This window comes from Euprymna scolopes, chromosome 21, assembly GCF_053919585.1.
Source record: "Euprymna scolopes isolate OS-2025 chromosome 21, ASM5391958v1, whole genome shotgun sequence".
Classification (NCBI taxonomy): Eukaryota; Metazoa; Mollusca; class Cephalopoda; order Sepiida; family Sepiolidae; genus Euprymna; species Euprymna scolopes.
Window position 1 is genome coordinate 4,383,527 of NC_136502.1, and position 14,194 is coordinate 4,397,720.

Genomic DNA, 14,194 nt, shown 5'->3' on the forward strand with positions numbered 1-14,194 from the left:
TTTTTCCTTTTCTTTCATCTTTCTTTGAAATATTCTATTTTGAAACAATTTTTTTTTCATTAGAGCGGAGAGGTGGGGTGTGAACTCGGGGCTGCTTTCTTTCTTTACTTCTTTCTTTTTTTGTTACAATTCATTTAATAAGAAAAAGAATTATTTAATCTTTTTTCTTTTCTCATTCAATTGTACTTTCTTCACTATATTTTTATATTTCTTTTTTTCAAAAAAATTAATTAATTATTATTATCATTGTTTTTAAATTCCAATTTTATTTTATATTCACATTTCAACATTATTATCATTATTATTAATATTATTATCATACTTTTTGTATTTTTTTATAATGTCTTTTATAATGTCTTTTTTGTTTACACTTTGTGATCCATATTTTTGTATAAGTCTGGCCCATGTGAGGGTTTCTGTGATTTGGGTCCCTGCCCCTGAATGTGGCCCTGCATGTGACCTTGCATGTGGCCCTGCATGTGACCCTGCATATGACCGTGACTGTGACCGTGACCATGACCGTGACCATGACCGTGACCATGGCTGTGACCATGGCCATGCCCAGCACTTTCCACTGACGGTTTTTCCGACGATGGGACCGCCTGTCTGGGCCGGTCGGATTGGGGCACCTGCGGTACTGAAGGCAGACTTTGTTGAGGCTCTGGATCAGGATTGGGGGCGGTGGTTTTGCGATCTTTTAGCTTTCGGGGCTGGGAGTAGAGGAGGGCCGGGTTGTAGTCCGCTGGTGTTGGGGCTTTTGCACTGGTTTGCATCTGAGAGTGATCGGGTCCGGTGATATGGCCAATATCGGATTTGTAGACGCACTTGGAGGTTGTGCCCGAAGATTCCCTGGGGCAAGAAAATGTTTGTAGAACTAGTTTCTTTTGAGTTGGCTGGTCGGTCAGTGAGGTGCATTGCTGATTATAATATCGGGAAGTGTATAGATCTGCAACAACAAAAAAAACAAAGAAAACATTCAAGAAGTCTTATTTATAATGAAGGTTACGTGTCAGTTACAATATCATATTCTTATTTGTCTTCTGAAATACCGAGTAGATCTTTTATTTGTATTTTTAGTACATATACCATTTATCCCACAAAATAATTGTTTTTGTTCAAAACAAAGACACTTTAATCTGTATAGAGTTATGTCCCTTTTAAAATGTAGTACATATAAAAATATTTCCGATCTAATCAAAGTATTTTCCGAAAGAAATAAAATAGAATTACATTTTGAGGATTATACCATTTACCTTTGATCTTGTCCTTATAATACTGAGTCAAGGTGATATCAAATACAATTTGTTAAGTCTTTGTACTATGATTTTTTCGTATGACTCTATTGAGGATTGAACCCTTAGCGAACCCTATTGTCATTATGCTAATGGCTCTAATTAACCTTACTGTACAATTAACTCAAGAGAACAATTTATTATTTTCTGTCTATCACTTTTACTCCTCCCCATCGTCTCCCCCTCTCTCTCTCTGTCTCTCTCTATCTCTCTCTCCCTCCCTCCCTTGAAGTTAATAAAGGAAAGAATGACAGGTTGGAATAGTCTATAATAAGCAATAAGAACTACATCGGCTATTAATACGATTTAATTAATTTAGAAGAATATATTGCTTTTTTTTATCTATTACTAGTAGTTCAGTCCGGCTTTGTTCGGGGCCAATGTACTGTTCATAACATTATCTGCATATGTATATCTATATATCTATAAAAGTGAAATTGTCTCTGTGTCTGTGCGTGTGTTTACATTTCCCTACCAAACTACTCTGTCAATTTTCAGTCTACAGACTGGAAATTTGCCCTAAGGGGTATTGAGATTTTGGAAAAATCTTTTTAATCAGTTTTCGGACAGGTTTGGCTGTCAAAGAGTCGAAGTTCAACTATTTGACCATTGAAAACTCCACCAAACTCCTCCGCCAAGTTTGTGTCTAAACACTTGACATTTTAGATGGACGAGGGGCGTGCAATAAGTAATGATCCTGACCCACTTCCCATAGTAGTAGAGCAACGAAACTTGGCATAAGAACCACCCAGACATGCATTTCTCCCATCGTTTGGTGCAGCTCTGGAGACCGTTTTTGTAGAACACCCTAGGTTGGTCCTCCAACCACGACGTGACTTCAGAAATCAAAGTTGCATCATCTGTGAAACGCTTTCCTTTCAAAAACAACTTCATGACGGGGAATAGGTGGAAGTCAGAGGATGCAGGGTCAGGAGAGTATGGAGGATGGGGAAGGATTTCATAACCACACGCCCATGCTTCTGATCTGGCGACATGCGAGTTGTGGACCGGAGCGTTGTCCTGCAGGAGGGTACCTTTGCTGATCTTGCCCCGCTTCTTGATTTTGATAGCTTCCCTTAATTCCTCAAAAGTGAAGCATAATAGGCTCCTGTAATTGTGGTACCCTTTGCCAGGAAATCTGTTATTACTACTCCGTCTTAGGCTCAGAAGACTGTGAGCATGACCTTGCCAGTGGAGGGCTGCACCCTTGCCTTCTTTGGAGGTGGTGAGTCCAAGTGTTTCCACTGCATTGACTGGGCTTTGGTCTCTGGATAATAGTGATGGACCCAGGTTTCATCCTGTGTAATCAGTCTTTTGAAAAACTTCTGGGAATCCATCTGGCAGACACTTTATGCATATGCAAATGGTCATGAATGATAGTTTCCATAGACCCTGCACTAATCTTGACATCTTGGGCTATTTGGCGAATAGTAATGCGCCGATCTTCCAAAATGGCAGCCTCAACTTAACGGACAGATGCCTCATCAATGGCAGAAGGGGTGGGGGCGACCAGGTCTGGGAGCTGTTTCCACAGACTTTTGCCCATGTTTAAATTCACTATGCCAGCGTTTTACAAGGTCATATATGATGGAGCATTATCACCATAAGTTTCTTTCATCTCATCAAAAGTCTCCTGTGGTGTGCGTCCTTTCAAATACAAAAGCCGGATCCCTGCTCGACATTCAACAGGCTCCATTTCACACCTGACTCAGTTCAAACGCCTGTAAAACAGAAACCACAATTAGTTCAGAGCTGTAATTTGCCACATAACCCGTAGACATATAAATCATTGCACATACAAAATTTCAGCTAGATCTGACAACTGGAAGTGGGTCAGGGGCATTACTTATTGCACGCCCCTCGTAGGTTCCTTATACATGGATCAAACTTTTTACTTTGATTTAAGTTGAGCACTTTAAAGTCGGTCAACTCATACATGCAGATCGTCATATAATGATTAGATCACTCTGATTGACGTTAAAAGCATTTAATAAGAATAAATGTTTAATTTCAACTGTGTCTCTCGCGGTTGTACGGTAGCCGAATGGTTCAGATCCTTGCTAATGAAGCCAGGCATGACTTCGGTTGCCGGGGTTCGAATCTCTCAACTGGTGTTAATCACTGCACTGATGATTCCCGAAAAGATGAAACACTAGTGTCTGTAGGTATTTAATAATTATTATAGGAAATTATATATATACAAAATCTAAATTTATAAGCGATAAAAATAAACAGTATAATCAATCTAGGGATTATGGCCTAACGGTTAAGGCACCAGACTGTGGTAAACATGGTCTGGGGTTCGATCCCTGGAGGCAGTTAAACTACGCTGATGAGAGGTAAAAACCTTGAAACACGCGTGTACGTAGATTACTGTTTTAAAAATAGTAAAATAAATAAATATATATATATATATATATATATATATAACTGTGACATATCCGTTAAAACATTCTCTAACTGTGTCATATCCGTTTAGACATTTTTCTTGCGTAAGAAATAATAATAATGATAATGATAATAATAATAATAATACGCTTTCCATGAAGAAATAGCATCTTGCCATTTAACATATATGCAAGTTAAATGATGAAAACACTGAAAACAAGAGTCACTCTTTCGCTAAATACTGAGCAAGACACTAAATGTGTTTGAATGAACATAAATTGAAAAAGTGCGAATAAATATGCGAGACATTTGTAAATGGTTCAGATAATTAAGTATTTTTGTTTCTTTTTTTTTTTTTTTGTTCTTCACACTACTGTTCTCATCTTGCGTGTTATTTTCACAACGTTCTGATCAATATGACCTCCAACCTTCTTGTCAAACTTTGGAATCTTTCCGTCGAACTCGAGAATCTGTGCAGATTTCTAATTCCCGAGTTCGGCATAAAGATTATCGAGTTTGATACACCCGAAGAAGAATGTAGGTTGTATCGACCGAAATATCTCGAAAACATCTCGAAAACAACACTCAAGTCCAAAACTAACAAATTCAGGAAAATAGGATTACTTCTAATCAGAACAATCAAAACATTTTTTTTCAAACGGAATCACATCACTAAAGTATAGTTTAGCATGCGTTTTGTTTTATTTAAGATATGTGGGGAAAACATTCTTAGAAGGAAACATGTTGATATCTGAATTTCAACTTCTCTAGACTCCGTAAAATGTTTCTAGAATCATAATCATTTAATAGATGTTACTCAAAATCAGAACAAGTATTCTAAGCAAGATGTTTAGTATATCTTCGTTCATTTATGATGAGAAAAATGTGTCACAATATTGTTCTATTTGGGAAAGGGGTCTTATAGTGTATGTATATATATATATATATATATATATATATATATATATATATATATATATATATATATATATATATATATATACTCGGGTTTTTTTATATTCAAAAGTAATGGACTAAGGTTATTCATTGAACTTTTGAATAGTCAAGTCGCTGCCTGATGATATCTGTTGTTTGATTGAAACAAGTGGCTATTTGTAGCAGCGGGATGTGAGCATGTTTATATAACAATAAACAAATATATATATATATATATATATATATATATATATATACAGAGAGAGAGAGAGAGAGAGAGAGAGACAGAGAGAGACAGAGAGAGAGAGAGAGAAAATAAATGAAATAAATGACAAAAGACTATATTCTAAAATTCATGATGTTGACCATCTTATAATTTATTCCTTTAATTCAGTTGAAATTTACAATTCTTGACAGTATCATTATGTAGCGAAAAATCAATCACTTAATTATTATATCAATCAGTGAATCTATTATGCCCTTGACTTATTAGAAGAAATAGCAACAATCAATCCGTCAAAAGGAAATAAAGTGTGATTTGACATGATTATAATCTGAAAATTGGAAGAGAAGCTGCAAATACCTTTAATATGTTTCCATTGCGCCATTTTGAAATTCAAAACGCCGTAATGGAAACATATTAAAGGTATTTGTAGCTTATCTTCCAATTATTTATATATATATATATATATATATATATATATATATATATATATATATATATATATATTTGTCTGGACGTAAAATACGCTTAAATATGATATTTGAATCTGTCCCAATTTCATATATATTATTTATTTAAGAGTTGTGATTTCAAAAAGTATTTTGGGTGCCATCAGCTAGAATCGAAACCGAAAGCAAAACTGTAACATTCAAAGCTTGTGACGTTACCACTGTACTATAGTGACACGCATATTATCTGATTAAAAAGTAATCATTAATCATTAAAAATAAACTTGAATGATTTTTTTTCAATTTTGACCCATTGTTGACCCCCTTAAAAACTATGTTAGCTAAATGACCCATAAAAGAACTGTCTTTAAAAAAAAACAACAACCATTTGAGACCACTAGCGCTGCTCTGCGACTTTTAGTTTCGGTAGAGATAGAGTTTGAAATTATGCTGACAGACAGATAGACAGACACATACCCTTGTATATATATATATACATATATATATATATATATATATATATATATATATATATATATATATATATATATATATAATAACGTTTAGTCAATTAATGTTTTCCCTCTAAGGCTTTTTTCCCCATATACTTTAATCAGTACTTATGCAGAATGAGGACAGTGCTATCGTCTGAATTTTGCGGACATTTTACGTAAAACGTTGTAAAGTGCCAAATAACAGTTTCATAATTTGTTTTGTTTTTGTTTTTTATTTTTTGTTTTGCTTTTTTTTTTCTTCATGCAAACACTGGCCAATTTCGTCAATGAAAACCATATTATTTCTGTAAAAATTAATTGAAAACTGAAAACAATATTCGTTTTGTTGGTACGAAGAAAATACTATGACTAATTATTTGATAAATTTTTACGAAAATTTACGAAACGTAAAATTTAAATCATAAAAACAGTCATTGTAAGGTAAGTTTCACGAATAAATATTTTTTTAATAGCAAACTGACAGTAAACACAATTTTTTATTTTTATTTTTTTGTTTTTCTATGACTTTTTTTTGTTTAAATCAAAATAAATATGTAGTTTTCATAATGGAACACGTACATCGAATCTGTTGCCAAGGCCGCTGGAAAAATGGTGGTATCTTTCTATCGATCCAGTAGATATCTCACTGCTGATGCAATTCTCTATCTATATAAGAGCCAGGTACGTCCAAGGATGGAATACTGTTGCTACATCTGGGCAGGAGCTGCTAGAAAAGAGTTGTCCTGCCTTGATAGAGTTCAAAGTAGACTTCGTAGCCTCGTAGATGTCCTTTTTCTCTTCCCTGCAACCTCTATCTCACAGAAGAGATGTTGCGAGTTTGTGTCTGATGTATCGTTATTTTCATGGAAAGTGTTCGACTGAGCTTCAGTCTATGCCCCCCCTCGCCAAACTTTCACGAGAAACACTCGTCTAGCTAAAAACACTATCAATAATTCCCCCCACTCTTTATCTCTGCCTAAACCTAAACGTAGATTCCATGAACAAAGCTTCTTTCTTAGAACTGCACGCCTGTGGAATTGTCTTCCGTTTTCCTGCTTTCCGGCTGACTACAATATGGTTGTCTTCAAGTCTAACGTAAACAAGTTCTTGATGAGCCGTTCCATATAAGTTAACAAATTTACCGAATTGATTACGATATTGTTCAATTTCTATTGTACACTATTTAACCCTTATCCTCGAATAGCCTCTTGGCCTTGATAATGTGGTGATGCCTGTGTAAAAAACAAAAACTATATGATAGATAATAAATATCTTCTGAAATGACGTTGGTGGCTACGATTTCATTGGCTCAGCGTTTCGGTACCTTTCGACATTTTACGCAAACTGCTCGGAAATTTCAGCGATAGCTCGGTCCTTTTTCTGCAATCGTATATATATATATATATATATATATATATATATATATATATATATATATATATATATATATATAATGTAAATAAAAAGATAAAAATGATAAAATGAGAATTTTAGATACAGTGACTGTCCCAGTCACCTACCTGGAAGTTCTCCCTTACATCTAGTGTTTCCTTTACTTCGTCCATGCCCACCGTCGTTGTGGTAAGAGGTGACAACTTTTCCAGGACTGTCGGGGGCCCTAAACCCTTGTTCCGTCTTCCGCTTTCCAGTTATTTCCTGAAAATGAAAAGAAAAGAGATATATTAAAAATGGCCGAAATAGCTCCATTCCCAATATGCATTAACAGACATGTGGCGCGTATGGAACGTTTTATTAACTGCAAAAAAAAAAAAAAATTGATTCCAAAGTATTCTAAAACAATTAAAATTTAACAAACGGATACATATTGTTACAGGTCTGTAAAAAAACAAATGACACGATTGATACCATGTATTATATAGAGTACAGTCGGGAAATACCAAGTAACCTGATTAGTATCATTATGATCGTTATGGTGTTAGGAAAACAGAATGTTTAAAGAATATGTATCGCGGCGGATTAGGTATTTTTACAAATAAAATATTTATGTTAGAAATATGTATCAGGAATTTTAACGAAGGAATGTTAAAACTAACAAGAATGTCAGAACATAAACAATAGAGATGATTTTAGTGATGGCATCACGTGATCTTAATGCTACATGTACTAATGACGTAATGAGATAGTTCGAAGAAATACGTACAGTTTTAGTTTAGACTTTGGAGTCAGATAAGAAAGACGGACAAGTTAGCATGAAAGATATCGTCTCCACGTTTTGGAAGCTGGGAGAAACGCAACTTCAGCATAATGTAGAAATTACTTTTTGCTGTGATGGGAAATAACGACCCGTGAATAAAGTTATATCAAATATGACTTCGATTTGGTGTTTTCTTCCGGAGAAACCTTCAATTAGAAATCAACCGAGAAGAAAGAGGTATGTCTCCAGCGTACGTTATATATTGCCATGTTATAAATGAACCGTCTTTATATGTACAACCATTCTCCCGCAGCCGACCACTTAATGAAAAAGAACATTACAACGATATTAACTGAAGATATATATATATATATATATATATATATATATATATATATATATATATATATATATATATATATATATATATATGGTTACTTCATTTAATCACATAAATTAATATACGAAAGCATAATTTCTGCGTAAACTTTAAGTATTTACTTCAACAGTGCTCAATACGTACGTAGAGCTAGGTAGTAAGTTATAAGATATATATGACAATTAAACTACACCGAATATTCCGCTTTTAATCTACGCTAGGATCCATCAGGCGTATGCGTAATAAGCCTGATAAATCCTAACGTGGATGAAACGCGGAATATTTTGTGTAGCTTAATTTCCATATATATTGTATAACTTACTATGTATCTATACACACACACACACACACACACACACACACACACACACACACACACACACACACATATATATATATATATATATACATACACACACACACACACACATATATATATATATATATATATATATATATATATATATATATATATATATATATATACATCATACTAACTAGAAGATCCGCATTTATGTGGAGACCAATGTCATTTGCAGACTTTTCTAGCTTACGTAACAGTGTTTGCGTATCAGCAGTGTTGTTCGCGAACAAAGCAATATCGTCTGCGTAATATGCATCAGTTATGTGTGCTGATTGATGACGTCTATTTCTGGATTCATTTAGGGTGAAGCCTAGCATTTGCGAAGTACAAAGTCAAGACAGATAATGAAAAGAAAAGGCGCAAGAGTATCTCCTTGTAGAACCCCAGTGCGGATGTCGAAAAATTCGGTGTCCCCTTCTGGGGACCTGACCATTGCTCGAGTGTGCTCATATAGCATCATGATAGCATTAATGACTTCATTTGGAATGGCATATGCTTTTAATATGCTGGCCATTTTTCCTCTATGTACAAAGTCGAATGCTTTGGAGAAATCTACAAAGATCGTGACTGCCTCAATGTTTTTTGCTTTGACTCCTTCAATCAGTCTCCTAGCAGTAAGTATTTGACTAGTAGTAGAGCGATTCTTTCTAAATTCATTTTGGTTCTTCCTGAGAACTTCTTCGATCTTTGGTTGGATACGGTTGAGAAACATGGCATTGTAGATTTTTGCTGCAATTAGAGTGAGTGTTACTCCTCTGTAGTTGCTTGGTATGCTTAGGTCACCCTTCTGGGGAAGGAAAGTATGCACCCTTCCCTCCATATATTAATAATTTTTTGATTATATACAGAATTGCATGAATTAAGAAGTATGTCATTGAAACCACCTGTCTTCCATACTTCAGGAGGTCTGTTATCTAAACCTGCAACTTTACGATTTTTGGTCTTCTTTAGTACATTTAGAAGTTCCTCCATTGTAAAATCACCCTTCTCAATATCGAGTTCCTGTACAACAATCGGATGAATTGGTTGATCTGTTACTTCTGGTTTGCTTCCGAGTAGCTTTTCAAAATGTGCTTTCCATTTCGAACATGCATTTTCCGGAGTGTTTGCCTTAAACTTCGCTTTGGCAGGTCGTTTGCGCCCAGATATCTCATTTACTACTTGCCAAGCCAGATGCGATTGTTTGTTATCTGCTGCATTCTGGATTCGATCTATTTGTTCTTGAACATACTTCTCTTGTTCTGATAGGTACATCATACTAAGCTTTTGAAGGGACTGCTTCCTTAATTTTGTATTCTGTCGAGTGGGGTATTTATGTTGCTTTTTGATTATGTTTTTTAACTTTTCTCGTTTTAATATTATTTTGTCATTTTCCCACAGTACTTTTCGCTTTACCTTGGGCTTCAGAGGTATACACTTCTTTGCATGCGATCTAATGAAGTTTTCATAGGTGGTATTAGCATTTGGTTCCTGCTCTTGTGCTTGTAAAGCATCAAATCTGTTTTGCAGTTCGAAGATGAATCTCTGTTTGATCTGATTGTCATGTGACAACGTTGACCAGTTGTAGGGCTGTCTAGATGATTTTTTTTAGTTTTGTTCGCTCGTGGGTTTAACTTTAACTTAGAGGTTACAATCCTATGATCAATAGACACACCATAGAAACTGCTATAATCTTCACAGTTATGACAGCTATTGATCCAGTTCTTATTCATAAAAAGATAGTCCAGCTGTGTCTTGTCTCCATTTGGGGATTGATGGGTCCAGAGCTTACCGGGTATTTTCTGAAAACGGGTATTCATGCATTGTAGGTTGTTTTCAAGGAGAAAAGTTAATAGATACTTTCCATTTTGGTTTGTTCCATCATTGAAAAGAGAACTTATGTTTGTTGTCTTTCCGTCCTATATGTGCATTCATGTCACGACAAAGTTTATGACTTTCAATGTGAAAGGAGATCAGGGCTTTGGTTGGATCAACACTGAAAGAAGTCGCTGAGTTTAAGTATCTGGGCAGCAACATAGTTTCCACAGAGAGAGATATCGGAATTCGCATATCAAAGGCATGGACTGCATTGGGTGGGCTACATTCAGTATGGACTTTGGGACTGGCTGACAAACTGAAAAGGCAGTTCTTCAGGGCAGTGGTAGAGTCTGTCCTTGTTTACGGTACTACAACCAGGACACTCACCAAAAGATTGGAAAGAAAACTAGACGGCACATACACCCGTATGCTAAGAATAATATTAAATATATCGTGGCAAAATCATCCCACGAAGCAGCAACTTTATGGCAATCTACCTGCCATATCTAATACCATCAGAGAAAGACGCCTACGATTTGCCGGTCATTGTCTGAGGAGCAAGCATGAATTGGTGAGTGATGTATTGCTATGGACTCCACGACACGGACGCGTAAGCAGAGGACGACCTAGATCCACGTACATCCAACAAATAGCATACGACGCCAACTGTGAACCTGAAGATCTGAGGCAACTGATGGAAGACAGGAAACTCTGGAGAGGAAGAGTCACATTGTCCGGGCAAGGAGCCCGTCATGATGATGATGATAATAAACTAGAAAATAACGGAGACATTTATAAATGTTTTCAAATACATTATGCACGTAAATGTATACACCCATGATATATAGACGCTTATGAAAAACAGTGTCTTAGGAAAAAATGCTGCACCAAAGTCAGATACGCTCCAAGATGGAGTACTGTTGTCAAATTTTGGGAGGCGATGCTCAGAACACGCTTCGTAGCAAAGATCGTGTTCCAAATCGACTCCGAAATCTACGTTTTAGAAATGTGATAACCCTGTTTGCACTTTATACTTTAACCGTTCAGGCATTTTTTTCTATTTTTATGGTGAGACTATTAGAGTTGTCCAAAAGTCTTATTACTTTGGTGATGCTATTAAAGAAGAAGCAGCTGATGCTGATGTGCAGATTAGAGCTAAAATTGATGAAGCAAATCCATTGCTAACGTGATGCGGTAAGTTGATATATCATTGCTTAACGTCGGTGATATGCGAGAACTTGTATGTCAACATGATTATGTCGTATTGACCTTGCCAGTACCTGATGGGTAATCACTTGGAAACTAAGTGCTGTATGTGCTCTTCGCTTATCTCATCATTGTTTCTAATCGTTATGAACTTATGTATAATTGTAACTGGAAGTAAAACAGTGCCGACTCAGAAGAGGTGAGGTTTGAGATTGTGCAACTCTTGCTATAATAATTTCATTCTTAGGCGTCCTTTAGTGGGTATCCATATTCTGAGAAGAATGAACGGAGCCGTTAAAGCTGATATACCTATTTCTGAAATAATGGATTTACCCATAGACTATTAATATAGTTACATTTAACACGTTATCGGGCAGCGATCCGTGGCAGTTACGTCTCCAGAACCATGACGTGTACTTCTGTAATATATTTTTGATAATACACTTTTTGTTAACTATACCACTGTGTTTGTCTTGTAACTGTAGACTAAGGGAAGGGTGTATCAGAAAGGTGTGCGAACTGTGTATATGTATGGAAGTGAGACCTGGCCAGCGAGGGTTAAAAATTTGTATTGTACAGATAGAAATGATATACGAATGATACGATTGATGTGAGTCTTATAAACAGGCTTATATCTGATTACCACAGGGGATATTAAATCTGGACAGTATAGGGAGGTGCAGAGAACAGGAGACTTCGTTATTTTCGTCACATTAAAAGAATGTATAAGAGTTCTTGGATTATTAGATGCAGAACCGTAAAAATAGCAGAGTCAATTGGCATGGGAAGATCAAGATAAACATGGGGTGATAAAGATGTATTTATGAGAATGAGTGATTAATAAAGACCTTGCCAGAAATAAGTTAGTGTTATGGGATCGTTACCTACCTATTAATAGACTCTTCCAAATACTATATTAATCGGGAGCCAAGTACTCTTGGGAGAATAGGATTCTCTACTAACAAGTAAGCCTCGCTTACGTCACCAGTCTTCTCTGTTTTTTTTTCTTTTCTTTTTTTTTGCTTATGTTTTGTTTTTTGTTTTTCAATATAAAACTTATACCGTGTTCCGAGTTGTCCTTTTGTTGTCCCAGTTCTAGGTCCGCATCAACTGGGGAACGAAGGATTCGAGATTACGTCCTCATGCAAAACATCCCAGTTGATTCATGAGACTGTGGGATTAATAAAGACACTGCCAGAGATAGGTTACTTTGAAAGTTAATTTCTAAAAGCCGTCAAACATACGTCAGCGTGCAGAGCAGATGTTAAACCATATCTGATGAGGAGGTACAATGAGAAATCGAACTAATTTTAGCCACGCGCTGTAATTGTGGTTTTTAGCGAGACGAAAAGGCGAACGCAGATTTCTGGAGGCATTGCCTGACAACAAAATAAAAACGGACGCAACAAAGATAAAGCGGGTTAATTAGCTCAACAATTGTTATATCCACAAACACAGACAATAAGGAAGATAAAAGAAATAATGATGCCTAATAACAATGGCGTCAAGGCGGGGCTTGTTTTTGATAAAACAATGGGAAATGAAATCGACGATATCAACAGTCATTGACTTGGGTTTTATCGAAGATATTCGTATATCTACTTATGGTTTAAACAAGAGAGTAAAAAAATAGAAATAAAGAAGGTTGATTGAAGAGAACGAAAGGGGAAAAGAGATGGAGTGGGTGGGGTGCACAAATAGGAAGAAAGAGAAACTGAGAAATGCGAATGGAATTATGAAAAGGAAGTTAGAAAAAAGAAAGAATGAACGAGTCAAGTTTTTATTAAGCCATCGCCTGAAATGATCCAAATTCTACGCCATTAAAGATTACAACGTTAACAATTACGACATTACCACCTAACATTCATTAACACTTATCTTCGAGTAGCCTTTGGGTCTTGATGATTTCATTGTCAAAAACTGAGATACAGAGAAATATAGAAAAAAAACAAGAGAGAAGTACGGATGAAATTATAAAAGAGAAGTTAGAACAAAAAGAAAGAAAGAAAGAAAGAACGAGCCATAGATATAAAAATCGACAGAAACATCAAAAAGCGAGAGGGAGAGAGAGAGAGAGAGAGAGAGAGAGAGCGATGCAGCAGTAAAAATAGAATAAGCATGGCATTGAAAGAGAGAGTGGGGACAAATATAAAAAACGATAGAGTGAGACAAATATGAAGTAAGAACGAGTCAGAGAAACACAGCAAAAGAGAACAAAAAATATACAGAAAGAGAGAGAGAGAGAGAGAGAGAGAGAGAGAGAGAGAGAGAAAGGGAGAACGCGAAAACATACAAAGAAAAACACGAGAAAGAAGACGAACGTTAAAAGCATACAAGAAATTAGAGAAAACAAAAAACAAAAGGGAAATGAATCATAGAAATAAATTGCATTTTGTTTTTCAAAATATAAAAAAAATATAAAACCTCCAAAACAATCTTCAATAAACAAACTCCGATTCAATTGACCTTCAACTTTTAACAGTAACACACATTTACGCATTATATATGTGT

The 14,194-nt window shown here is 35.7% G+C and overlaps 1 protein-coding gene across 4 annotated transcripts in view; it reads right to left on the bottom strand.

Moving 5' to 3' along the window:
- Positions 1-221: 221 nt before the first annotated feature.
- Positions 222-14,194, bottom strand: part of LOC145241974 (protocadherin gamma-A11-like) — a 412,318-nt gene continuing 398,345 nt past the window's right edge. For 2 of the 4 annotated variants that reach the window (XM_080104846.1, XM_080104845.1), the window contains exons 4-5: positions 7,321-7,438; positions 222-946 (exon numbers count right to left, since the gene is read on the bottom strand). In XM_080104846.1, coding sequence (XP_079960972.1) covers positions 366-946; positions 7,321-7,438 — 699 coding nt within the window. In that variant the 3' untranslated portion in view covers positions 222-365. Of the gene's footprint in view, positions 947-7,302; positions 7,439-14,194 lie in introns of all 4 variants that reach the window. The other 2 variants (XM_080104844.1, XM_080104843.1) reach the window with 1 other exon arrangement.